Raw genomic sequence first — 27,375 nt, 5'->3', positions numbered from 1 at the left:
AACAACACTGAAGAAGAGATGGTTGGAACCCAGTTTATTAGACCAGAGGCATGCGTCACCCAGAGAGAGCCCTGCCTGCTGTTCCCTCAACCAGCACACACTTCTTGGCCTTGCTCCTGCTTCCCTCTGGGGAGGACTGATTTCTGAGGAACCAACAGTTCCCAAAGATCCTATAGCCTTACTCTCCACTTCAGGCCAACACACAGACCTGCCCATGGGTCCTGTTCTGGAATTGGAGACCAAAAGACAGGTGGGCAGAGAAGGCCTGGAAAGGAGTTGGGGCTCTGGCCTGGGAGGAGTGCCTGGTGGAGGGCGTGGGGCAGGCCCTCTACCTCACATTTCTTTTTAAGGTAGGGAAGCCTAGAACAGCAGAGCTTTCCACTCCTCCTCTAGGCCTGCTCTTTCCTCCCATGACCAAACCGTGCCTCACCAGAAAATATAAGTGGTGGGCTTGGGCATCAGGTGAGGAAGGGGGCTGGGCACCCAGAAAGGCCACTGATTTGAGGACCTCAGCATCTGCCTGTGGGCACCCGCTGCCCCAGCTGCATAAGTCACCAATCCCCAGGTCCCTCTGTCTCTGACATTCTTGACTTAGTGTCCAGCACAGCTCTCTGCTCCCTGGGTAGGGATACCTGTGTAGCAAACCCTTCCCTAGGGAGGCCACAGTCAGCCAGGCAAAGGGCCTTGGGATAGGAGAAGCAGGGGAAGGGAATGTTAAGGCTGCAGGGATGGCAGAAGGTGCCTGGGTTGGGGGAAGAGGGCGAGGCCAGAAAGAGGCAGAGCTTGTGATTCACAGCTTCCTTTATGTCGCCACCGAGACAGTGCGAAGGTTACAATGCGCGTGTCGTCTCCTTGTGCTTCTCAGAGGGATGTGTGTACACAGTACAGACACCAGGGGAGAGAGTCCAATTCTTTATACAGGCGAAGGCATTCAGACAGAGGAGGGGAAGAAACACATAAAGGGAAACTTGGGGTGTGAGGATGGTTCTCAGAGACAAGAGGGGATGGGGTGGAGACAGACAGGGCCAGAGGAAAGTATATACAGAGATAATAGCAATATAGAGTCTGTATCATAGAGAAATAGAAAATGCAGATGAGGTTGTTGAAAGAAGCAGATGAAGTCGGGGCAGAGGACTTGGGAGAGTTCCATAAGAAAATTTATGGATGTGGCCCTTGCAGAGGGCCCTCTAGGGGAGGAGCCAGTGAGGTCAGGCACCAGTGCCCCTCACCCTGAGCTGGAGCTAACCAGCCAGGTTTTTCTCGGGATGTAGAGAAGGGCTGCTTCTTGAGATTTCTCTCCAGGAGCTGGAGTGGGGTGAATTTGTAGGTATCAGGATGTGGCCTACAGCACCAGGGCCATATCTTGTCCCCATTTCCACTTCTTCAGGGCACTCCCCACCCCCTAGAAATTCCACATGGTGTGAAAGAGTAGGATGGGGTTTTAGTTCCTGCCTGGAGATTTGGGATTGGGGGGAGTCACTGGCTGAGAGGGTCTCTTAAGGCTGACCCCCCACTAGCCCTACCCCTTAAAATACATTCTCTGGTTTGGGGCCAATTCCAGACCCCAAGGATTCCCTCCACCCCTCACTGGGAGGGGGCTTTGGTGACTGGTGGCAGCAGAATGTAGGTGGACACTCAGATAACTGACAGCCAGACAGACACAATTCAGGCTGGGAGCTAGGGGAAGCAGCATGGAGCAGAGAGGGACAGCCTGAGATCCCTTGCCCCGTTCTCTTGTTCAGATTAGCTTAGTTTTGTTAAAATAAAAAGAATGGGATAGAGGCAGGGAGAGGACTCTGTGGTCAAGACTCCTTCCTCACCACAGACAAGAGGAAAGGACTGCCCAGAAGTGCAGGTGAGTCCCCAGGGCTGATGTAGGGGGTACCTGGGGGCCCCTTGCTCTCCTCGCCCTCCCCAACTAGGCCTTTGGTACAGTGGCCTTCGGGGCTCAGCAGGTAAAGTCCTCAAACGTGCCTCGGGCCGGATGGTGAGGTAGGATGTTGGCAGCGTACGTCATCCCGGCAGGATGGCCCCGGAGGCTCTCGCACGGGTTCTAGGAGAAGCGCACAGGACAGAGACTGGTTAGAGGAAGGGCGGCGGGCCACACTGGGGCGCTGGGGAGGCAGAGCAGAGAAGGTGGCTCGAGGGGGAGAGGGGCGGGCCGAAGGGGGGAGGGGCGGGCCGGAGGCAGGCCCCCTCCCCGGCTCGCTAGCGCCCTCACGTGTCTTTTGACGTCGTCCAGGCTAAGTGCCACACCCTTGTCCGCGCTGCTCCTCTTGGCCTCCTTCTGGCACTTCCCGCGTCGGCACAGCTTGTGCTTAATCACCTGGAGGGGCGGGGGGCGGGGCGTGTGGGTGGCTGGAGTCCCGCCCCTGCCCCGCCCCCGCCCCCACCCCTTACCTCGTAGGCGTAGTCAAAGAGCTCCAGCACGGTGAGGATGCTGGCCCCAATAAACAGCCCCATCTGGCCCCCGATGTCACCTGTGGGCGTGGGGGATAGGGAGGTCAGTGGGGTCGAGAACACCGTGGGAGCAGCAGGGTTCAGTGGGATTGGGACAGCCTAGCCATAATCGCAAAGGGATTGGCAGCCTTCATACACAAGGGTTGCAAAGCCAGATTCTAGTAGGATTTTTCTTTTCTTTATGCTTTTCTGCATTTTTCTACTTTTTTAAAGTGAACAAGTTTTACTGGGGGGGGGCGGGGAGAATTGTTTATAAAAGTCCCGAACACTCAGCGTCTGGGCCAACTTCAGGTGTATGTGAAAGACTCCTCCCTCTCCCCTCCCTCTCCCCTCCCTCTCCCCTCCCTCTCCTCCCCCTCTACTTACACCTCCGTCTCCACCCCCACCCTTCCTTTCCGTTTGGCCCTAAAGGAGGTCTCACCCTCTTCCCCCCTACGTACCAAGACAACGGGGTTTGGGGAAACGCCCCTGGGGACAGGACTGGGAGAGCACCCTGCTTTGAGTAGTAGGGAGACACACACACCATGCCCAAGGCATGGAAAGGGGACAGGTGCCAACAACAGCTCACCCAGGAGCCCTGCAATCTCATAGGCTTTCTTCTGCTCAATGGTCTCATAGTTGAGGACTTCAAAGAAAATATCCAGCACCAGGATGTTCTCCCTGCACAGGGGTTGGGGAAGGAGACCTAGGTTCAAGTCATATCTCTGCCCCTTATTAGCCAGGTGACCTCAGCAAGTTAGCCTCTCTGAGCCTGTTTCCATAGCCATGAAATGAGATGCTGATGGAGATACCTGCGTTTTAGTTGTGAGGATGAAGTGAAATGGCATATACGAAAAGACACTGCACACTGCCAAGTATGAGGTGGTCCCAGCTACAGCGATAAGGATGAAATGGAGGGAGAAAGGAGTACTTCCACTGCTTATTCTGGCTTGATCCTCCCTCCATGCCCACCCATCCTCTTTGGTTGCCTCTTGGACCTTCTCCAGGTCCTCTCAACTTCTTGCCTGCTGGGACCCCATGAAAGCCCTCTTATGCCCTCCACAGTCCCTGCCTAAAGGCCCTACCCTGCACAGCAGAGCCCTTACCCTATGTACTGCTCAGACTTGTTGAACTTCTTGGCCAGGTACTTGGCTGAGGCTTTGCTGGGGATCTTGACCATGGACAGCTCCTTGCCGTAGCGGGTCAGGTTGCAGGGCATTTCACACACACAGTACTCCTGATCCTTCTCCACTAGGAAGTCTGTGCCCAGTGGGTAGAAGGCGCCAGTTGAGTGGTGTCTTTCTGCCAGCACCTTCCCAACACAAACATTCTGGCCCTGCCCAAAGGAAGCCCAGGCCCCCTTTTCTTTTTCCCTACCTCAGCGCCCGGCCCACTCTGCAGGTCCTCACCCAGCCTCCCCGTGGGTATTTTTAAATCTCATATGCATTTTCTCAAGGTCTTCAGGGGACTGCTGAGTGGCTGCTGATGAAAAAGGGCGGAGTCCCCTCCCAGGTGTGCCCCATTCATTGTTCATAGGGTGTCTGGAGATGCTATTCTCAGCCTTGAAGTCAGATACATGTCAGGGCGCAGCCTGCTGCAGGGGTCCCTGGAAGCTTCTGGGAGTGTGAAACGCTTGTGCATGTGGCTGGCAGCAGCTCCTCCCCTCCCCCCAACTGCCCCAGGACAGGGACGCTCACCCAGGGCAGGATCTGCACACTCTTTGTACTGCTCTGGAGTGCAGTACGGGGCGTCCCCTACAGAGGAGAGAAGACAGTTCAGGATGGAGTTTATAAGTGGCGGGAGCGGAGAGAGGGTGGGACAGTAGGACCAGTCCACCCCAGTCTTCCCTGCCTCCCCCCAGCAGCGCACCCTTTCTAGACCCCTCCACGCCCATCCTTGAGGGCACAGGCAGGAACTGGAATCAGAGGGACAAGCAGCAGCAGAAAGGTAAGAATGGGATGGGCCGGAACTGGGCTAGTGGTAAGGAGGTCGAGATGACGGAGACAGGGGAAGGGCAGCGCACGCTGAGGGCCCCAGGACCGTGCTTGCAGCCAGGGGCTGACCTGGCATATGCACCATGCGGCAGTTGCAGTTCTCCACCAGGTAACGGGTCTCACAGTCAATGCGGCAGGCGGTGATGCTGTAGGAGTCGAAGAAATCCGAGTCCATGGTAACAGCTTTGCAGGTGCCCCAGGGCGGGGGCAGGTAGATGAGCTGCTGGGAGAGCCGGGAGCTGGGGGAGTGTGGGAACTTCTCCCGAGTCACCTTGATGGGCCACACGGGCCCTCTCTCCCGCCACAGCCTCTGAAGGTCTCAGAGTTCACGGGATATTTCTGTTCACTAAGTCATGCTGTCGATTAGCCCAGTTACCATCCGGACCCTAGCTCACCTGTTCCCCCCGTTACTGATCGCCCATCACTCCATCCTAACCCCTCAACACCCCACCCCAGGACCAGGCTTCCGTGGCCTTCTCACCCGCTGCTCCTGGCAGGCCACAAAGGTCTGGAAGCCTGGGGCCACACCAAAGCCCAGCTGGTCAATGAAAGGAGGTTCATCCTGACTGTGGATCTGCACTTTGATGCCCGCTTCGAAGGACGTCTCATCTATGGGAAAGGGGTTGAGAGGGCTTCTGAGGCTCTAATCTCTTTCAGAGCCGGGAGCAGCTCCCTGGTGGGAAGACTATCTCTGAGGTGCTAGCCTACTCTCAGCCTCCTTCTGGGTTTACCAGCTCCATGCTGCGCCAATGACCTCTGCCTCCTGCACACTTCTTGTCTTACCTGGTGTCTGCTACCCCTCTTAGTATTTCACGTTCTCTCCCCAGAGTGGCACCGCCTCAGACACTGTCCCATTTTTGTGCCTCTTTGCCACCCCTTTCTTCCCCATCTCTCTGCCCCAAGGCCCCATGAGACCAGACAAGCAGGCAGCCCAAGAAAAGAGGGAGTTATTTATAGAGTGAGTGGCGGCTGCTGATGGGAGAGGATGGCTGGTTACCTTGGAGAGTAACTGAGCCACAAAGAAGGAATCAGGGAAATGTGAGTGTGGAAATCAGGTAGAGTCACAAGTGGAGATAGAGCCTGGGAAGAAGGGAAGGAGCCTGAGGCCTCTCTCTGTCCCGCAGTGGAGCCCAGGCATGTCCCTATGGAGGCTGGGGCTGTGGGGTGGGGCCCTGGCGGGAAACAACGTACCAGTCTCCCCCCACACTGGCAGGTACTCGTCCTGCTGGATGTCCAGCATGATCTCCAGCCCATTGCCTGTCCCACCCTTCATAGTCTTCAGCCGTGGCCGCCCATCTCGGCCCGAGTTGAATGTGTAGCACTTTCCATACCGTGTGAAGACCTGGTGGGGGCAGAGTAGAGAGCCTGAGAGTCCTGCCAGCACCCCCTGCCCACTAAGGGCTGTCTGCAGGTCTCCCAGCTGCCAGAATCCCCACTCCCTTGGGAACAGTTCCTCCTGTTCAGTCCATTGTCCATTTGTTCCCCTTTTCTATTCTTCACTGTTCTTTGCCCTGCTGTGTACCCTGGAAAATTGACCTTCGTGGAGCATATGGCCTGAGCTCCTTGCCAGCACAATGGGCTTCTGGTTGGGTTTGGGCAATGGGAACCACAAGTAAGGGATCAGAAGGCAGAAAGAGAGAGTGAGAGAGACACACAGAGAGACAGAGATTGGGGTACTGATCCTTCCCCTACCCTTGGTCTCTCTGCAATGCTGGCAATGGCTTCGACTCTCCCTATGACTCCTGCAAGGAAGGCTCCCTACATGGCACTATTTCCTTTGTGCTCCTTCAGCCTAAAAGTGATAACAGTTTCCCCCTATTGCAAGCTACTTCAGCTCCTCTTATTGGTTTTCTTAATCCTGCCCACAGCTATGTAAACAGTCCCTTTGTTAAAGTCTTTTCAGTTGAACTATCAAGGAGAAATCTTTCTCTTGCCAGGCCCCCCATGTGCACCTCTATCACCAGGATCCTGTCACTGCAAGACCACTGGGCTAGATCTTCTCTTCTCCTGGATCTTGCCTTGGGCCTTAGAAATCCTCCTCCCAGACCTGCCCCCAACCTAAGCCCAGCCATCAGCCCCTTCTGTCCATCATTGTCCCATTATCCCTAGAACCTGAAAGTAGCTCCAGTTGCCATGGCAAGGACTGTGCTCATCCAGGCACCAGAACCTCTTCTCCCAGAACTTGTGACTGGGCACCAATGTGTGGTTGCTGGCAGTGCTTTTTCGGAGCTATGAGTGTCTCCAAAGAAATCTCAGCCCTGGGGCAGCCTCCAGTCTTCTCCCCACTCCACCCCCCACAAAGCCCTTATCACAGCTCCGATCACACAGCTGAGGACAGAAGAGTGAACCAGTTCTCCATGGCTCTTCCCCCACGGGGTCCCCAAACAAATGGGGAAATGGGACGAGTGTGCTTTTACCACTGCTGGGTGGTGGCAAAGTCCACAAAGTGAGTCACAAGGTGAATGAAGAGCCCAGAGAGGAGAAAGACAAGTGTCAAGTCAGACTGGAACAGCAGGGACACTGGGCGTCACTGGGGAATAGTTTTTGCCCTTTTCTCCTTCCTAGTCCAGTCTGCTCTATTCCCCTCTGGAGGAGAAAACATGCTGTTCTCTTTTGTGGGTGAGGTCGGGGAGATGATGCACAGAGAACTCCAGAGGCCCCACTACCACGTCCTTTACCATACCACTACTACTCCAGGCTGGACACCGCCCATGCCTACCCTCCATCTGGGGCTGTGAGGGAGTCCGGGTGGCTGAGGCCCTTTGGGACTCCCAGCCTTGCCCAGCTCAGAGGGTGGGGCTGGGAGTGGTAGGTCGATGCTGCCACCTGGTGGCTCTGAGTGGATGAAGCTATGTTGACCCTCTCCTGTCTCTTTCCCCTATTTTTGGCCTTCCTGAGGTCCAGTTGCAAAACCCTGCAGGTCTCACATGTCTAAAGCCATTCTATGGACTGAGATGAGCTTAGATGATAGTCACCTGCTCCTGCACTGGGGAGGAGATGGGTGTCTGAGGGATGGGACTTCGGGGAAGAAAGGCCAAACATCAGCAACCTGGAGGCAGAGAGGAACCAGTTCATAAAGCACTGGAGGATGAATTGGGGGCTGAGTGGGGTAGCACAGAAGCCCAGGCCTCTGATGGGAGGGCCAGGGGCAAAGCTGAATCTTCCTTTGGGGACTTCCTTTGGGAATAAGGCTCCTGCTACTTAAAGCTGGGAGAAAGAGGTTTGATGTAGAGGAGACTTGTTATTCACTCTTACACACACACACACACACACACACACACACGCAGACCACAGAGTTGATAGGGGATGAGCTCCCACAGGCACAGCAGAGATCACAGAAAACCATCCGAAGGTTCAATGAAATCCCTGCTGTGGGAGCTGCTGACAAAGGCTTGGTGAGGTGGAGAATGGGGACTGTCCCCACCTTCCTACCATCTACTCTGTAGCTTTAGGGACCAGGTAGCTAATGCCCCGACATCAGTCCAGGAGTGCCAGTCAAAATAGTTAGCACCTGGCCAGGCACGGGTGTCCCACCAAAAGGTCAAAGGCAGACCGTACAATGTCTTTGATCCTTTGAGAAGGTTCTGTTCTACTCCTAGGCTCCTGATAGCTTTTACCATGAACGGCTGTAGAATTTAGTCCAATACTCTTTCTCCAACTAGTGACAGGATCATATGGCTTTCTCCTTTCCTCTGTTAAAATGATGACCTTTGGGGGGTGGATCTTCCAATGCTGAACCAACACTGCCATCCCTATAACAAAACCACTTTCTACATCCTGCCAGATCTGACTTCTAAGAGTTTGTTTTGTTGAACAAATTTCTTTCTATGTTCATACTTTTTTCTTCTATTATCTTTATCCAGTTTTAGGTTTAGCACAATGTTGAGTTCCTAAAATGAGGGGAGAAGTGTTCCTTCTTTTTCCTGCTTTAAATATTTGATATAGTTTACCAGTTAAAATGTATATGAGCCTGCTGTTGTCATACAGGTAGGTTTTCAAGCTAGGAATATACTTTCTTTAATAGGTGCTATTCAAATTTTATATTTCCTCCAGAGTCAGTTTCATTAATTTGTCTTCCAAGGTACTTCTTAGAAGTTGTCAAATTTATTTCACAAAGGATTTTTGTAATATGCCTTCTATATCCTTTAAAATTCTGTAAAATCTGTGGTAATGTCTCCTAGATCTTGATATTATAATTTTTTAAATGTATAATTGATATTATGTAATAGGAAGAAAAGGTCTAAAGGAGCAGGGGAAGTGGGAGGGGTAGGGGAGAGGAAAGAAGGGAAAAGAAAAAATATGAGAAAAGAAAAAAAAATAGAAAAAAGTCTTTGCAAATAGGGAAGGGTGGAGGGGGTGAAGGGAGGGCAGGGGAAGGGGAAAAAAAGAAGAACCAAGATCCTCATGTAATGGTACAAGATCCCAATGATGAATGTAACTATTTTATACCTAAAATGTACCAATAAACTCAATGGGGAAAGGAAAAAAAAGGTAGACTATACAGATAGAGCAAGGTCCTGGGCCCCTGCTGGACCACAAGGAGGTCTGGAGAGTGCAGGCAAGACTGGAGGATGTTCAAAGAGATTCCAAGACCCTCAAGGCAGCAGCTAATTTCCCACTAGGAAAGACATCAGGATTCTAACAGGAAGAGCAGATCTCCCAATCGATCCAGACCCTGGGTTACCCAGGTGAGCTCTGACTCTGGTCGGGACACAACAATCGGCCCCAGCCCTGGGAGGTGACCGTCAAGAAGAGCCATGGCAAAAAAAAAAAAAGAAGAGCCATGGCACACACTCTCAGGGTCCTGTGCTAGGCATGGGCCCCCACTCACCACTGAGAAGTTGTGAGGGCCACAGGGTCCCCCACTGTAGGAGCAATAGAGCAGCATGTCCTCCAGTCGGTGGCAGGAGCGATTGTAGAAACGATGCAGATTAAAGGGCTCCCCAGAAAAAGCCTCTGGCCCAGGTGGAGCAAGAGGTACCCCAGGATCATCACTCTCATCCAGCCCCAGCATGGGGGCCAGGTACAGCAAGTCAGGGTAGCTGAGCTGGGATAGCCGCACGGCATTGGTGTTGCAGAGGGTGACTGCTGGGAAAGTGAGCTCCGTGGAGGCCACTTCATCTAGCCGAGTCACATGCGGGTAGCTGAGGTAATAAGCAATGCGGTCCCCTACCTGGCACAGGAAGGCACCCAAGGCGAGAACAAAGGCCACTGCCCACAGGGCCTGCCTTGGCCCTGGAGCCCCTGCCACAAAGACATGACTGGCACCATGCAGGGTACAGCTGTTGGCGAAGGCCACTAAGTCCACAGGCGAATCTCCTTCATTGGGCTCCTTCCTCAGCATCTTTTTCTTCTCTTCTTCCTCCTCTTCTGATTCTGAGTTGCTCCATGAGTGCTGCTGCTGCTGCTTCTGCTGCTGGGGACCCCAAGCATCTCCCAAGGGCCCCGAGGCCACCTCTCCAGAAGAGAAAGACACAGAGCAGAAGATCCGGATGGGCATCTTCTTCAGGGGCTTTCTGTTTGTTACCAGGGAATTGGCAGGAAGAAGGAAGAAGGTGCTGGAGGGAAAGGAGATCTGACCCTAGAGAGTGGGCCAGAGCCAGCCACCTAGCCCTGTGGCCAGATCTCTGAGACCCAGCTGGCTGTCCTTCCTCACGGGCGCTCAGTGGCAGTGCGGCTGAGCTGGGGCGGGGTGGGGTGGGGCGGGGCAGTAGAGGAGGGCCAGCCAGTCCGCTAGGGAGGCTGGTGTCTGTGCTCATGAATAATTGATGGTGGGAAAGCGAGGGTGATGGAGAAGAGGGGACTGGAGCCCCTTTCCTGACGCTGGTTCCAGCGGGACACAGAGGGTTTAAGACAAAGTGGAAAAGCCTAGGGCCCGGGCTCCCATTCCCCCTCCCCAGGTGAGGCAGGACCCAGCACCATCCTGTGCTCCCACTGCCAGGATGATCTCAGCTGGCAACAGTCCCAGCCTCCCCTGGGACACACATGCAGGCTCTTTCCCTCCAGTGTGCCCTGGGCATGTCCCTCAGTTTCCCGACCCCAGTTCTGACTCTCTTCCTTATTCTTACCTGCTCCAGGTATTCCTCTGGGCTATCTAAAGCCCTCACACTCCGTGGGCACTCTCTCCGGCTCTAATTCTTCTCTAGTTCCCTTTGACCTAAGACACCCTCCCAACTATTTTACTGATTCCCAACTCTCCCAATGCATCAGTGCATCCCGATTTACTTTGGGTTATTCCCCAAGCCCCCAGTTTCTCTGCAGTCATTCCCCTGCAAACATTCAAGTTCCCTCCGGTGAGTCTCTGACCCCCTTTCTTTTCCTCTTTCTCCCCTGACCTCCAGCTGTACTTCAATTCTGCATCCCTCCCCCATGCTGAGCTGCACTTAGGTCACTTTCCCTCCCCTCTGCCTTTTGTGGCTTGGGGGCAGCCCAGGTTCCATTAGCAGAGGTCTCTAACTGGCCACAGACTCATTTCTGGTCAGTTCCTGGCACTGGGGAGGGACCCTGTGTCTTGCAGCTGAAAAGCTTACTGGCAGATCACCACCACTCTCCTGCCTTGCCCAGCCCCCAACAGCTCAGAAGAGAGGTTCGAGGAATTGTCTTCTGGCGGGAGGACAGGACAGAAATGACATCAGTGCAGAGATAGAGGGTTCTGGGTCAGACAGAGTATTGGGAGCCCCCCCCAACCCTCAGCCTTGTAGATCTCCAGCTCTCCAGTCTTTGTGCACCCCCTGGTCCCAGGCTCCTGGGCCTTCTGAGGGGGCCACTGACTGAGGAACTTGAGCCACCAGCCAAGTCTCCAGGGCCAAGAAGGTGACCTGAGGGGAGTGGAGGGAGGGAGAGAGGAAAGGAGGATAGCAGATTAACCCTTCCTCTGCAGGGCCAGAGGAGGAGCAGTGGGGACAGGACAAGTCTACCTGGGCTTTGCCATTCCTTAATCATCCCAGGGCCCTGCCTCCCATTTCCCCTTCTCATTTGTAGGGACTCTGGAGTGTGGGGGATGGGAGGCAGAGTGCCAGGTTTTAGCAGAACTGACTGTTGTGCAACCTTTGGCCTTAGCTTTGCTGCCAGAGACACAGAGGTCCCAGAAGAAGAGAAGCCTTGAGGTCTGGCTCCTCTCCAGCCTTATGCCGCTGCCCTCAGACTGGCCTCAAACTGTTTTGCCTGAACAACAGCCTCCCAGTGGGCTTCCTTGCCCCCCTGCCTCCCTGCCCTTTCTCCCTACCTTCAGTCCATGGTACGTGACTCTGACCATTCTTCTGTTTAAAGATCTCTCACTCCCTGGCACCTCCTGGTAAAATCCACTCCCCTGCGTGGACCTACAAAGCTGAACGTCATGTACCCTCCTGTCTCACTTCTTCCTGCTGCTCTGTCCCTTCACCCCAGCCCTATGTCCAGGCACTGTGACTCTCCCTAGACACACTATGCTTTCCCCAGACTCTGTCTGGAAAGTACCTACTCATTTTTCTTTTTCAAAACACAGGGTCTTGCTATGTTGCCCAGGCTGGCCTCAAACTCCTGAGCTCAACCCATCCTACTTCAGCGTCCTAAGCAGCCGGGACCACAGGCATACACCACCATGCCTGGCTTCCTACTTGTTCTTCAAAACTCTGCTCTCACATTTTCTCACTAAGAAGCATTTCCTGACTCCACAGGATACAATCAGTGACCACCCAGGGAATAGGCTGAAGGCCGCAGTTCTGCTCAAGGCCCTTCAGGGATGCGTAGTAAGCAGTAGCTCCTTGAGGTAGAGCCTCTGAGAGCAAAAGACCAGGACCTTGGAAGAGGGAAAGACCAAGAACACCAGGGCAACTGGAGATAAATCACTTCAAGAGACCGAGAGAGAGACCCCCTACTCTCAGCTGCTGTCTTGGGGCTTCTTCCACATAAATTCATGGTTTGCTTTTCTGCTTCCTGCCCCTTGGGCAATTTCTTCCTTCCTGCCAGACCTCAGCTCTCTAAGGGCAGGGTCATCTTGCTTTGCATCAACACTCAGAAAGTGTTTCAGAGGTGAGTTCCAGACTTGGCTTGGGCTGGGAAGGCTTTAGCGGCCACGTGTTTCTTGACCACTAGAGGGCATTGTCCCCCTCTTTCATCAGTCCTGGGAGGGGGTATAGATTGGACTTCAGAGGAAGGAAACTAAGGTGGGAGGAGCTTCTAGCATGGGGTCCACGTCAAAGAGAAGGCCATGCAGACACAGAGTGGCTTCAAAGAACAGCCATATACCTCTTCCCCAGCACAACATCAAGACCCACTCTGCACTCCTATACCCAGACACACACATTCGCACACGCAGCCGTATTCCTCCCTCCTCTGTCCTCGGCAGCCTCGCTCCTCTGATGTTCTCTCTCACCCTCGCCTCGTTCAAGCAGACAAATCCAAAGCTGTTCAGTCATGAGGAGCTAAGGAAAGTGCTAGGGGAAATACATAGACCCAAGGCACACACAGAAGGCTGCGGAAGATGTACCCACGTGCACGGGTACGCGCGCACGCGCACACACACACAGCCACTCTCAACTCCAACCCTCAGCGCCTCTTCCCCACGACCCTCCTCACTAGTCCTCGTCTTCAGCTGTATGTGCCAACGGAGTGGTTCCTGATTTGCTCTGTTATCTCTTTCTGAATTTCAAGCCCCTCTCACTTCTGTGGAGTGTTTCGTGGGGTCTTTACATAGCCCACCAAAGAAGTGGATATGAGTAACTTCACCACCACTCGACAAGCAAGGAAGTGGAGCCACACAGCTGGTTTTGGTCTCAGGATGAGCAAGTAATGGGTTTGAGACTAGAGTTAGGGCCTCTATCTCTAAATTCCTTCCTGCTTTATTCTTCATTTGCTCGTTGACACAATGGAGAGCAGATAATGGGCCCAGATCCTGCCCTCATGGCGCTCATGATCTAACTCCATTTAAAAGCTATAAATAGCGTTAGGCATAACAGCACATGCCTGCAAACCCAGGAAGGCTGAGGCAGGAGGATCATGAATTTATGGCCAGCCTAGGCTATATAGTGAGTTCAAGGCCAGCCTGAGCCACACATCTGTTTCAATAGATAGATAGGTAGATAGATAGATAGATAGATAGATACATAGATAGATAGATAGACAGATAGATAGAAACTTTATTGTAAACTATGAAAGTGCTTGGAAAGTAATAATATAGTTTTATGGAGATGAGAGCATGGGGACCTTACCCAGGCCAGGGAATTAAGGATAGTTTCTCTGAGAAGATGATGTTTGAATTGCAATCTAAAAAATAAAAAAGGGATAATTATTTATATGTGTGGAGGGTGGTGGGAGTTCCAGGGAGACAACAGAGTGTGTGCAAAGGCCTGAGGGGAGAGAGCAGAGAGGAGGCAGGTGTGGCTGGAGAGCTGGGTAAAGGCAGGCAGGAACCAGGTCACTCAGGACCTTGCAGGTGAAGACTCTGGTCCAACAGCAAAGGAAGACCCACCCCTCTGTGGACACCATTTGGTGTCAAATGGTTAAAGCTGTGTTTTGAAAAGATAGCTCTGGTTGGAGAGTGGAGAAGGTACAGAGGCTGCCTGAGGACTTGCAAGGACCCACTGAAGCAGTCCAGGTGAGACCCGGGGTGTAGGATGGTGAGGGCAGGGAGTGGAGTGGAGCTATTTAGGTGGCACAATTGGCAGATCTTGTCAGGGCTTGATGGCCTATCAAGGCAAGTAAGGGCTCGGCTTGTTCAAATAACAGTGCATGGAGGGGTGGCTCCCTCAGTCAGGCACATAGGTAAGGGACTCATTTGACAGATAAGAGCTTGTGTTTGGTTTTGCACATGCTGGTTCGGAGGAGTCTTGAAGACATCCAAGTAGCAATGGTAAGTGGAAAATTGACCATCAGAGCTGATGCTAGACAAGAGAGCTGGTCTTGGGCTGGGGATTTAGCTCAGTGGTTTCGCCGCCTGCTGCACAAGCGCAAGGACCCAAGTTCGATCCCCGGTACCAAAAAAATAAAAAAGAGAGAGCTGGTCTGAGACATAAATTTGGCAGTTGCCAGTGTGTAAATGGTAATTGAAGTCATGCATGAGGATGAGACTGCCCAAGAATAGAATATAAAATTGAAAAAAAAGGTAGAAAGGAACGAAAAAAGGCCTGATTTGGCAGCATTGACTACTGCTAAATGGAATCCTACCTTATGACTTAACCATAGCTTCTAGTTATAAACCCAAGAGAAATGCATGCATAGATCAACTAAAAAAAATTTAATAAGAGTGTTCTCCGTAGCTTTATTTATAAGATCCCCCCCCCAAAAAAACCCTAGATAATAATCCAAATGTCTAGTAATAGTAGAATGGATAAATTGTGGTATAGTCATATAATGAGATACTACATGGCTCTGAAAAAGAACCAATTACTACTGTACTTAATAACATGGCTAAATCTCACAGACAAAATCATGAGCAAAAGCAGACACAAAGAAGTAGAAACTGGATTGAGAATACACATACTCTAGGAAGTGTGAGAAGGGGTGAAACTTACCCATACTAATAGAATACTGCCTAACTCTGATGGTATGGAATTCCCTGGGACAAGGCCTGAAGAAACTTTCTGGTGTGCTGGAAATGCTTACATCAATGTACATACACACCAGTGTAATAACCACTGTAGCATGCACATATTACATTGTAAGATATACCAGTGTAAAAATTCTTCAAGCTATACCCTTAAGGTATACCCTACCTTTGCGATTTAAAACAATCAAATGTGGGGCTAGGCCTTGAGTAGAGACAACACCTAATGACCAAGGAGAAGAGAATGAACTGGCAAAGAAAGAGTAGCTATACCTAAGAGGAAGACCAAGAGTTGGCTGTCTGAGAAGCGAGTAATTAGTTTGCTTTTTTTTGGTACCAGGGATCGAACTCAGGACCTTGCACTTGTGAGGCAGGCACAGCATCACTGAGTTAAATCCCCAGCCCAGAAGAGAGTAGTTAAAGAAGGAGAGTGTGTCAACTGCTTTGAATGCTATTGAAGATCAAGGATAAAACCTGTTTGCTGGGGTGGGGTGTGGTGGCACAGGCCTGTAATCCCACCACTCAGGAGGCTGAGGCAGGAGGACTGCCATGAGTTCAAGACCAGCCTGGGCTACATAGCAAGACCCTGCCTCAAAAAGCCAAAAGCCAAACCAACCAACCAAACAAAAAAAACCCATGTTTGCTGAGTTTGGCAGTATGAAAGTCACTAGTGGCCTGAGCTAGAACTACTTAGGAACAGTGTGATGGGGAAAAGACAGCCTGCAGTAGATCAGAAAGTGAGCTGGAAATAAGAAGATGGGGAACAGGAACTACATACATTACATTTAAGGACTTTGTGAAGGGAAGAAGAGAGATAGTGTGGGAGCTGGAGGGTGCTGTGAAGTCGAGAGATGTATGTGTTTTGGTTTTTAATCTTAGCTCAATGCCTGATACATAGTAAGTGCTCAATAAATGGTGTTGTCATTGCAGCTATTTATTTATTTGAGATTGGGGTCTCATTGTGTTTCCCAGGCTGGTTCTGAACTTCTGGGCTCAAACCATCCTCCTGCCTCAGCTTCTCGACTGGCTGTGAGTATACATGGTATATATTTTTAAGTGAAACCCCTTTAAGCTGTTGGTGGGACAGCTCTGCTTGAGAAGGAAAGACTGCTTATAGAGAAGGGAGAGATAGGATCAGGAGGATAATGCTCCTTAAAAGGTAGAAGGGAAGCAGATGGAAAGAGCAGGTTGAGATTTTACCTAAGATGAGAGGAATGGGGTCTTTGAGGTGCTGGTACGCAGAGGAAGGAGGTCTTGCCCAAGGCGTTTATTGATTTATTTAATTTTGGGGGGTGAAGTTGGAGGCAAGGTCATCTGCTGAAGGTGAGAGAGGAGCTGGGAACTAGGAAGGTGGCTGTTGGAGAAGTTTGCTCTACTCACTGGGGAGGGCAGGTTGGCCACCAAGACACAGTGGGGTTGCCAGACAGCACTGCAGCCTTAATAAGGACACTGATCATGAGCACCCTGTGACAGCACACTGCCCAGCACGGTGCCCTGCTGTGTGCCAGCCTCCAGTAGAGCCTGGCCGCCCCCATGCCACCCTGGGGAAAGCCAGCACTGGGTTCATCCAAGCTTGGGACTTGGCCAGCTGGTGCAATGAAAAGGCAGAGTCCGAAGACGTGGCATGCTCAACCCAGGGGCCTTCTCCTTTTGTACCCTTTCTTTCCCTTCCTGCCTTAGCACACTGCTTCTCTGCAGAGCATGGGCTGGGCCGCTGGGCAGCATGGGCAGCTGGGGAGCCCAGTTCAGCCTGGCCACTCACACATACTCCTGTTCCTGCAGCCACACTCGGAGAACCTGCACTCACAAGATCCGGACCAGACCGGGGCCCACTCAGTCATTCACTGGCTATGTGACCTCCCCTCAAGCAAGTCAGATAACACCTCTAAACCTCAGTTTCCTCATTTTTCCCAATGAAGATATTGAGAATCTTCTGGAACTATGAGGCTCACATGAGTGAAAGTGAAGGAAATTTGTAAATTTCGAAGCAAGACCGAAAGCTGATTAATTTTGTTAGTATGTTTTCTACATGCAACTAGAAGTTTGTTGGCTCAAAACCTCCCTCCCATAGCCACACACTCTGAGCTGCATGTGCCTCATGGACATCCACGCTTTCTGGCCTAGTCTACATCTACATTCTCCTCCAGACAGATGCACACGTGTGCTTGCTCCCAGAGGCACACATGCAATGAGTAAGTATGTTGTGAAAAGGCTCAGTTGGCTGCTGTCCATGGTCAAGGCCACGGCAGCAGTCTCTCCCTGGGGATGTTCTAAGCTGGCATGCTGATGCGACACCCCAGATAGAGACACACAACAGTAAGCAACAAAGCCCAGCCTCTCAGACCCCAGGACATATTGCCACATAAAGGGCTAGCATATGAGGAGGGTGGGAGGGGCTTTTCTTTCTGGGAACTCCCAGGACCTCAGGAAGATCACAGCTTGCCCTTCCTTTCTTTCTGGAGTAGCCTTTGAGATCCTAGGGCAAGAGTCTCTGTTCTTACAATTTCTTGGGGGAACACAGCCATTTCATGCTCATTTTAAAATATCCTGTGCCTAAGATGTCCCGTGCAGGTGTCCAGGTGAGTTGGCACAGCACATCCCTCACACACGGGCGAATGTGCCCTTGGCCAGTGTCCCAGAGGCTCTCTCACCTGGAGGCTGAAGGAGTAGTTGCATTTGGACAAAGAGCTCTTGAACAACCCCCTGAGAGCCCCTTTGTCTCATAGAAAGTGGGGCCTAGAAGCTGAGAAATGTGGGGTAGAACTCTGCCCAGTGCCCAGCTCTACCCTCCAGTTCAGCTGGGCACTACTTCTTGCTGATCCCTTCCCAGTTCTGTGTCCCATTGCCTACCCAAGGGCCCTGCCTGGGAAGTCCTCAACCAAAGGGTAGAGGCTTCTGGCTCAGACAAACAAGTGAGGGAAAGTTCGTGTCTGGGAGGCCTGGCCAAATGCAGGAGAATGGCCCTTGCTGGAGAGAACTGGCTGGTTCCTGAGCTACGGAGGCTGGGCTGGGGAGACACCTGTGTACTCTAGAGCTGTGGAGGATTCTGAATAACTGAGCACCAGCTGAGACTGGCAGAATTCCACCTGGAGGGCTAAGTCCCCTGAGGTCAGAGCTGGGATCTCCCTTTCACTGAATATTCCAGCCCCAGCACAGGACCTGCCCCTCAGAAGCGGCTCTGCCTCTTGCAGGAATGGATCCTGTGCGGATAACATTCCCCCAACCCCAGCTCCTCATTCCTAATTTTCAGGCTCCCTCTTCACCCCCCTAGAATTGCAGTTGTTTTCTACAATGTGGAAGCACACTCAGAAGCAACCTCCTCCCACAGCAGAGCATTCCTGACCCCTCCACAGGTCTCCCTTCAGCCTTCTGGGTGTACAGGGTACAGGACCACCTATGAGTGCATTCTGAGTTTGGCTGGGGACCAAGGAAGCTCTCCTCCTCTCCAGCCCTCCACTTCCAGCTTGGCCCCCAGAGGCACTTAGTTACATCAATTCCCTATTACTTTAGCCAACAGCCAGGAGATCAATTAGCCTAGAGTAGCCTCTTAGCTGAAGGCAGTCTGGGAGAACTGGCTGGGCTGGGAGAGGTGGAGGATGTGCGAGAGGAAACCAAGTTAGCCAGAGGATATTTGTGCATGTCTGTCAGGGTGGGGGAAGGAGAGGGAGAGACCCCAAACCTGACCCTGGATTCCTGCAGCTGGCTCTGCCCAGCTCCTCTCCAGCATCCTCTGAGCAGTGCAGGCACTCCCCAGGGTGAGAGGGAGAGATGGGAATGGCAGGGCCAGAGGGGCCTGGAGCCATGAGCCCCTCAGGTGGGGCGCCGTTCATCCACTTGAGCCTCTTCAACCTCTGGATGCTTCGCCTGCTCCCTACCCCAGCCTACCCCGAAGAGCCCCTGGGTGAGGTTATCAAGACCAGCTTTCCTCTGTGCTTGCCTTCCTCTCTCCGTGTGGCAGTCTGGACAGCAGCTTTGCCCTCCATTGCCCCTATACTTCCTGCCTAGCTGAAGGGAACAGGCCTAAGTAATAAGGTTGGGCCCTCCTAAGGGACTCCTGGTCTGAGCTCCTGTGGGGTGAGGTGGGGGTTGTTGATGAAAGGAGGAAGCCCTGGGCCTTACCAGCCTTGGCTCTGATTACTTTAAAGTGACCTCTCCGTCTCCCTTCTGGGTCCCGGGATCACCCACCCATATTGGCTCTCCTGTCACCATCTCTCCTCCCTAGGTGCTTCAGAAGATTCCTGTACCCTCCAAAGCCGTGGGGAGATTCTGAGCCCACCCTTTTCACTCCACCTCTCCTCTGGGTGGTTCCTGTCCCCACTCCAGGAGAGGACCCTCCCCAAAGAGATTCCCTTCCCCAATTCGGCCTCCTCCTGAGATTTCTTTCCCTACCATACCCCTGCCCCCAGAATTTCCACTGTCTGCCCTCATCTTCCTTCTCTTCCACGATCCAGACATGAATTCCCGCTTCTCTCTCCCCCAGGCAAAGGCTCCACGTCTCAGCTGGGTGGGGGGGGGCATAGGGCAGACTGGGCAACCATCTGCCAGCCCCCTCCTCTTGGTGCTGCTCAGAATTCAAGGCACACTGCAGCTCCCACTGCCAGGGACAGATAAGGTGCAGCTGGAGGCTGGCACCAGCTGGGACTGCTCACTCCAAAGCCCCCAGCCAGACACCAGCAGACAGCTGCGCCCCTGGCCTCCCTCCATGGAACCCCTGCCCTGCCTAGGCCTGGCTGGCATCAAGGTGGGGCAGAGAGAGGAGCCTCAGACTCTGTTGCCCTAGCAACAAAGCACCTCTCGAGGAAGGGAAGGAGGTAGCCAGGAAAGAGGAGACCTTGTGGTTGAGTCTTCCTTGCTCTTTAGATAGCTCAAGAGAGAGCTACTGAGGTATGTCCAGCTGGATTGCTTGGGGATACTCCCTTGACTGCCCTGCTGCTCCTTCAGTCCCAAAGAACTTCCAAAGCAGTTTCTCCTAGATTTAGTCCCCCACATTCACTCCCATACCTGGGGATGGACCCTGGTCCAACACTCCATGACCACCAGTCCATTCTCTGAGGTTGAGCTGAATTCACAAGCACATCTTGGGGAATGCCTGTCACTGAAGATCCCTGTCAGGGGCTGGGGTCTCTGGGGATCCGAGTTGCCCTCTGAAATGGCCTTTAGGAACAGAGTTCTTCTTTTTCTTTTCTTTTGTGGTACTGAGGATTGAACCCAAGTTCTTCTCACTGAGCTACATCCCCAGCCTTAGTATTTTTTAAAATTCTGAAACAACGTCTTGCTAATTAATTAAGTTGCCCAAGGTAGGCTCAAACTTGCAATCCTCCTGCTTCAGCCTCCCTGTGTGCTAGAATTACAGGTGTGTACCACCACACCTGGCTTGGGACAAGGTTGTTATTATTTGGATGAGTTTCCCTGGGAAAATGCACAGGAGAGTCCACATGGGCTCACGGATGCTTCTGCCCTCAATTAAAACCTGCTCTTGAGGCTGCAGAAGATTCCAGGATGGTCTCTCCTAAGCTCTGACCCTGTGGACAGATGTTTTGTGTCAGTGACATATTTGTCCAGGGGCTAGATCCACATCCACGTCCCTAACATACCTCTGGGCCTAGCTGAGAATGGCAAACATGGGGAGATAGCAGTCAACCTAGGAGATGAGAGAGAGCGGAGCACAAGGAGGAGCATGTGAGCCCCTGAGGGCCCCAGGCCCTTCTCCAGGGAGATGCCAGACAAAGACTCCCCCACACACAGGAGTAACCCTACGGACAGAAGTGGTAGAGGCCTTCACATGGAAAGCAGTTGGCAGTGAAGGTACAGAGAGGGGCTGAGGGTTTGAGTCCAGCCAGGTTCAGGTCTTTGATATAGGCCAAGAAGCAGACAGCTCAGAATCAAGAAGGATACTAGCCTGTGTGTCTCCCCTGAGCTCCTGGAAAGAGAAAGAGCTTAGATTGCTCCAGAACTCCGAGAACCCATCGGATCTCCATCTGACAGTTTCGAAGTGTCCCTTCAGTTGGGCAACATGGTACCATCACATTTCAGCGTCCCTGTTACTGTGAGCCAAATGCGTCTTAGCATCACCACTTAGAAGCTTCCTGAACACGGGGGACAAATGGATCCTCGGTTAAACACTTTCTGTGGACAGTTTCCCAGCTTTATCCCTTAGCACCTTTCCAGGTTGAGCCAAGCTCCTCCCTCCCACATCCAACCCTACAAACCATCGGGCAAATAGGTTTTCTCTCTCTTTCCAGGAGGTTCCTTCCACTTGTGTGTTGCATGTGTTGAGGAGGGGGAGGGGTCTGGCTTTGGCTTCCACCTCTTTGCCTTCAGTTCTACTTCTTGGGACTATAGTTTGTGAGCCTGGGACCCCTATGGTCTTGAGCACTGGGGAATCTAGGACTCTCCTATTGTGAAGAAGGAAAAGAGTGAAGGAAATGGTTTTTGCACACAGGTGAGGATCCCACCAGCTTGGCTCAGATAGAAGTACGGTCGGGCCGGTCGGGCCGGGGATTTAGCTCAGTGGTTTCGCCGCCTGCTGTGCAAGCACAAGGCCCCAAGTTTGATCCCCAGTACCAAAAAAAAAAAAAAAAGAAGAAGAAGAAGTACGGTCATGTAACCTTTGTCCTCCAGGACTGACAACAGCCTATGAAACTAGTCTGCACAGCAGGACTTAAGGGACTGGGAAGCCCTATGTAACCTTAGCAGAAACATTAAGCATGACCACTGCTCTAACCTTTCCACACAGAAAAATGCAGCCATGCTTCCCTGATGCTAGGAGGAAGCAAGTAAGTGGGGGTGAAAATGGGCAGAGAGAAAAGGGAGGATTTAAGAGTGGAGCCTTAGGGCTGGGGATGCCTGGTACCAAAAAAAAAAGAGTGGAGACTTAGGAGTTGGCACAAGAACAGGGGGTCCTGGGGAGACCGGGTTTTGAACAGCAATGCCAGAATTGGAAGTGGACACAGAACTCCAGGGTCAGCAGTACTAATGAAATGACCACACTGCCCTGGGACTTGATGAGACACAAGTTCTAATCCTGAATCTGCCACTAACCAGTTAGTGAGCTTAAGCAAACTATTCTGCCTCCTTGTGTCTTAGTCTGTGCATTTGCAAAATAGAGATAATATGATTATTTATCAAAGGGGCCGATAGAACGTAGCAACCATTCTAGAGTTACAAACAGCCTCCTCCCACTTGGGGTTATGATTACTCACACATGGCTCCAGGTCCTTTGGTGTCTTTCTAGTCTCTGAGGTTTTTGTTCGTTTTGAGATGAATCTTGTTACACTGCCCAGGCTGGCCTCAACTCCTGGGCTCAAATGACCCTCCTGCCTCAGCCTCCTGAGTAGTGAGACTACAGGTGTGTACCACTGTCCAGCTTCTCTGTGCAGTTCTTACCCCTGAAGAGACTATGTGATTTGCCCAGGACCACTTAGCACATCAAATTCCAAAGTCAGTTCCCTGGCACTGAGGCTGGTGTGTGTGTAAATCATCTCCATTTTCAGAAGCAAAGTGAGCCTCAGTTCAGCCATGACTACATCCATTCACCTCTGCCCTTGACTCTGTGGCTTTACCTGGCAAGGAAGAGGGGAACCTAACAAGACAGCGAGTGTCCGCACATGCATGTGTGTTTGTGTGTGTATGTGTGTGGGGTGAGGGGGACAGAAAGATTTGCTGTCCAGCTGTTTAAGGGGAAATTTCTCTTTCCTCCCATGCTTCATGTTGCTTCTTAAACTTTAATGCTCACTCACATCACCTGGGCATGTTATTAAAATGCAGATTCTGATTCAGTAGGTCTGGGAAGTCAGGTAGCAAAGTCCTACATTTCTTTTAAGCTCCTAGGTGTCAATCCCCAGACCCCATTTTAAGTAACAAAGTTGTAGCTCACCTGCCACCATTCCCAACTCTGACACCTGCGGCCCAGAAAGTAAGGTTGGAGTTTGGGGCCATGCCAGAGCACTTGTTTGCATGCGTACATAAGTGTGTATGAATGTGGTGTGCACTATAGGCTCTCTTGTGCCACATAGATGCAAGGCTGAAGCTCAGGCCCTCATGCAGTGCAATATGCTCCTGTGCTGAACAAAGTCCCCTCCTACCAGAAGCAGCCCCAAGACACATGACTTCCTCTCCCAGACAGGCAAGCACTCTGAGAGGCCTGGCTTGCTCCCTGTCTCCTCCTCTGGGGCCAGGCCGACACACATCTCACACCAGGAGACTCACTCACCACCTTGAAGTCTTCAGCGCTGCAGACCTCTCCCCGAAAGTGGCAGGAGAGCAGCATGTCTCGAATGTCATGTCCTGCACGGTCATAGAATTCACGCATGTTGAAGGGCTTGGGCTTGAAGCTTCGGAAGTTGGCCTTGTCCTGCAATATCTCCAGCTGTTTTTCATCGGCCATCTGCGTGTCTGGTATCTCATACCTGGAGCCCGGGTGAGTGGCACATGGATCAGCATGACCACCAGTGCCCTATAACCTATTTGGCAGAGGGCAGCATCCAGCCCTGGATATCAGGCATGGGTACAGATAGGCAAGGAAGGAAAGCCAGGCTGGTCCAGAGGATCTGCCGCATGGAGTCTGGGAGGACATAAGGATCTATAGTGGCTCCCAGGGCCTGGGCCTCTCAGCACAGCAGTGAGGGGAAGTGCTGATATGGCAGGGGCTGTGGCTTTTATGACAGTTGCTACCTTTTTTTTTTTTTTTTGGTACGGGGATCAAATTCAGGACCTTGTACTTGTAAGGCAGGCAGTGGCACCACTGAGCTAAATCCCCAGCCCAAGTCACTACCTTTTAAAGGTGCTCTGTCCCCATCCCCCAGGGACATAGTGGCAGATGGGAGGGCAAAGCTCACTCCAGAAAGGGTACCAATGTCTCAGCTCAGGCAAGGTAGGAGTAGAGAGCTGTTTTGGACCATGTTGGGACCGGAGATTAGGTGCCTTTCACTGGGTTGTCAGTAGTACCCTAGTTCCTCTGTGTGAGTGGCACATTTGGGGGGGGGTGGCTAGAGGACAGAGTTGGCAGCTCTGGGGTGGCTTGGGCAGGCAGGCACCCTGACTGGCACTCCTGGACCTTCAGGAGCAAGACTGAGGGGTGGGTCCGAGCTGCCCACCTGTTGTTGAGCAGGGCCAGCAGCTCCCCGGCATGGTACAGGTCATTCTTGGAGACTTGGCTAAAGCGGAACTCATTGAGATTGCACAGCGTGACTGCAGGGAAGGTGAGCTGGGAGGCAGCCACCTCGTCGAGTTTGGTGACGTGGTGGTAGTGGAAGTAGTACTGCACACGCTCGGTGCACACACACAGCAGCACAGCCAGTGAGCCCAGGAAGCACAGGGCCCACAGTGCCCGCTTCAGAGAGAGCCGCTCGTAGGAGAAGATGTGGGCCAGGCCGTGCAGCGTGGAGCTGCTGGCGAAGGCCTGGATGCTGACTGGCTGGAGGCCACCCACCTCCTCCTCCTCGGCCTTCAGTTCCATCCTTGCCAGGGGGACCCTGCGGGGAGGGGGAAGAGAGGAGAGTCTGTCGGTGTCCTGGGATGAGACTACATATGGGGCTCTTCTGACTGTGTCCCTCTCAAATCCTTATCTCCAGAGGTCACTGCTCTGGGGGCAGGAGCCTTTCCCAGTGTGCAAGTCTCGAGGCGGCTCACTCAGGAACACACCCCAGGATAGGGCTCCTCCACAGACAGACACAGAAGGGTTAGCTCAGGACAAGGGAGTGCTCTCCCAGGGAAGATTCCCAGGCCAGGGAGAGACCCCGGATTCAGTCACTCAAGGGACAGAGGGAAGTCCCGATGCTCCCTCAGGCAGGCATTGGAGTTCCCTCCAGATGTGGGGTCACTCTGGGACAGGAATGTCTACCCCACCCTGGAAACAACACTCCCCTAGATGGGCTGAACGGAGGATCAGGAGCTCTCTCCTGCTCAAGGGTATCCCCAGGATTGGGCTCTCACCCCAGGAGCTAAGCCAGGGCCAGAAAAATCCCCAGGGAGGTGGGTACCTCTGGGGAGGGGCCGGGCCTGAGCCCTCACCTTCCCGCGTCTCCAGTCCTCCTGGAGGCGGCTGTGCATGTGTTTGGGGAGGGGGTGGGGTGGCAGGCTACCCAGGTGGATCTATGGGGGGGGGGCGCGGTTCTCCCCGACAGCCAGTTGTCCCCGCCTCGAACGCAGCCCCCCCCCGCCCCGACCCCTCTTCTAGTCGCAGTCAGATCCCCTGCTCGGCCCCGGCTCCCGCCCCGCTCCCCAGCCAGCGAGCTACCCCAGCTGCTAGGGAAAGACTGGGCTGGAGAGTTCCGGCTGTGGGGCGCTGGGGAGCCCCCGGCCGAAGCCGAGGAATCGGAAACCCACCTGAGGGGGCTTCGGGAAGCCCGCAGTCGGCAGCAGGTCCTGGGCGCGGGGCCGTTCGTGGGCTCAGCGCCGAGCCTCGGAGGGGCTCATAGCCCGGAGCCGGAGCCGGCGGCCGCCGCGGCGCGCCGCGCAGAGCCCTGCAGGGAGCGGCCCGCCGGCCGGGCTCGGATCAGATCGCGCCCGCCCGTCCGCTGGCCCGCGCTCCCTCTCTCGCTGCCTCGGCTCCTCCGCCCCGGCTCGGCGCGGTGCGCGGTGCGCGGTGCGCGGTGGTCTCAGCCCCGGGATCTGCAAGGATCCATCGTCCGGCCGGGAGGCGGCGGGAGGGGCGGAGGAGGGGAGAGGGTGCGCGTGCGCGCCTACGAGTGTCTGCGAGGGTGCCTCTGGGCCAGTGTGACCGCGGCCCCCAGCCCGGAGCGGAACCGAGGGCTCCCGCGTTGGCTCGGCCCTCCACCGGCCGCTCCCGGCTGCGCTGCCTCCCTCCGGTCCGGAGCTGTCTCCCTGCCGGCTGCCAGGCCCGCTGGCTTGTGTGTGTGACTGTGGTGTGGTGTGGTGTGGTGTGTGCGCGCGCGCGCGGGTGTGTGCGCAGGAAGGAGGGTGTCTGCCCCCAGCTTCCCCCTCCCTGCGCTGTCTCCTTCAGATCGATTCTCCTGCTGCTTGCTGCTGCTTCCTCTAGTGGCACACGCACACGTGTACACACACACACACACACACACACACACACTCCGAGTCACACTTGACTGATTTAAGCACTTGCCCATGTAGAGACAGACACATATAGACCAGAGTCACACAGAGTCACACCACTTCACACAGCCACACGGACACCTCACAGGTGCCCACACACCCTGGAGGCCTGACCCGCCTAGCAAACACTCACCTGTTCTTCTCCCTGCTCCCCACCTAGTGTGACACACACAGACATGGAAATATGTAAACAAACACATGGCCCTGGCTGCCCAGACACCACCCTGACAGCACGGGGGGGGGGGGGGGCTTGTCTTGGGGGGCATGTTTGCAACCCCTCACTGCCAAATCTCTAAAGGAGGAGCAGAAAGAAGAAATGAGAAATAGCCAGAGGTCAAGGAAATTTGGACAAAAGTAAGGAAAGGGGAAAGGAAATGGAGGGAGTAGAACAAGGAAGGGTTAGAAAGGGGAGAAGCCCGATTGAACCCAGGCCTCTGGCTGCTCCTGTGGCTCTCACCTCTGTTCTCTCCTTCCCTCCTCCTTTCAGAGAGGGCTTGGGGGGGCCCTCCCTATCCAATTAACAGAAAAGGAGCAATCAAGGGAAAGTTGTTAATTTGCTGGTGCTCATTAGGGGCTCTTAGCACTGAGGTTGTTGAGGTCTGATGGTGTCAGATGCGGGGGCGCGGGGGGGGGGACTGGAATTCTATCTCCAGCGGCTCCTTTGCTCCACTTCCAGGCTGGTGCAGCTCTGGGAGAAGGAAGGTGGGAGGCGGGTCTCCAGGACGTGGTGCTGAGTTTTAAATTGGAAGAAAGGATCTGTGAGGAGGAGACAGCATAGTGGAAAGAAGTCGGATAAGAAGTTATGAGGGATTGGGGATAAGAAGCACGTGGGTAACCAGTGAAAGAATCTGGAGATTCCTAGTGTGTCGGTTTAAGATTATGAGGAGGGAAATCAGGATCCATTTTACTAGGGTCCTGGCGTGGGTCAGCCAAAAGAAAGACCTTCCATTCTGGTCTTGGTTTGGGGAGCTGTCCAGCAGCGCTAGGCAGTGCTGGAGGGCTGCTGTGTCCCCGGGCACCCACTGGGTGGCAGCACTCTCCCAGTTACTCAGACTCCCCTCCAAGGGGCATTTGAGCGTGGGAACCGGCCTGGGGAGGAGGGTTCCAAACAGGGACCTGAGGAAGCATTGGCTCCAGTCTGATTCCTGAGTCCCAAATGTCCTCAGGGGGAGGGGAGGGCCGTCTCGGAGCACTGTAAATCCCCCACCTTTCCACCCTCGCAGGTTGAGTGACGCATGGAGTCTCTTCTAATGGCTGCAAATCGCTTCAATCACCTGGGATGTTACTGCGGCAGCAGCAGCATCAGCGGGGGTGGAGGGAAGGTGATGAGGTGAGGCGGAGGCAAGGGAG

The 27,375-nt window shown here is 53.5% G+C and overlaps 1 protein-coding gene across 4 annotated transcripts; it reads right to left on the bottom strand.

The window, feature by feature from the left end:
- Positions 1 to 19: 19 nt before the first annotated feature.
- Positions 20 to 25,914, bottom strand: Asic1 (acid sensing ion channel subunit 1). Of its 4 annotated transcripts, none has more exons than XM_013078965.3 (12): positions 25,282 to 25,914; positions 24,051 to 24,428; positions 23,168 to 23,363; positions 5,625 to 5,775; positions 4,915 to 5,042; positions 4,503 to 4,653; positions 4,137 to 4,193; positions 3,546 to 3,699; positions 3,029 to 3,120; positions 2,401 to 2,480; positions 2,222 to 2,326; positions 20 to 2,053 (listed from the first exon to the last, which is right to left on the bottom strand). In XM_013078965.3, exons 2-12 carry the CDS (start codon positions 24,410 to 24,412, stop codon positions 1,949 to 1,951), a joined length of 1,581 nt encoding a protein of 526 aa, XP_012934419.1. In that variant the 5' UTR covers positions 24,413 to 24,428; positions 25,282 to 25,914; the 3' UTR covers positions 20 to 1,948. The 4 variants fall into 4 exon arrangements, with proteins under 4 accessions (XP_012934419.1, XP_021098666.1, XP_087056047.1 ...); XM_021243007.2 differs by having other exon boundaries at positions 4,503 to 4,656; positions 25,282 to 25,417; XM_087199921.1 differs by lacking the exons at positions 23,168 to 23,363; positions 24,051 to 24,428; positions 25,282 to 25,914 and adding an exon at positions 9,265 to 10,112 and having other exon boundaries at positions 4,503 to 4,656.
- Positions 25,915 to 27,375: the final 1,461 nt, after the last annotated feature.

Source organism: Heterocephalus glaber, unplaced genomic scaffold, assembly GCF_053883595.1.
Source record: "Heterocephalus glaber isolate CG9 unplaced genomic scaffold, H.glaber_assembly_v1.0 deba00001733, whole genome shotgun sequence".
Lineage (NCBI taxonomy): Eukaryota > Metazoa > Chordata > Mammalia > Rodentia > Bathyergidae > Heterocephalus > Heterocephalus glaber.
The sequence above is the reverse complement of the archived record's forward strand: the minus strand, read 5'-3'. Positions and strand labels throughout refer to the sequence as shown.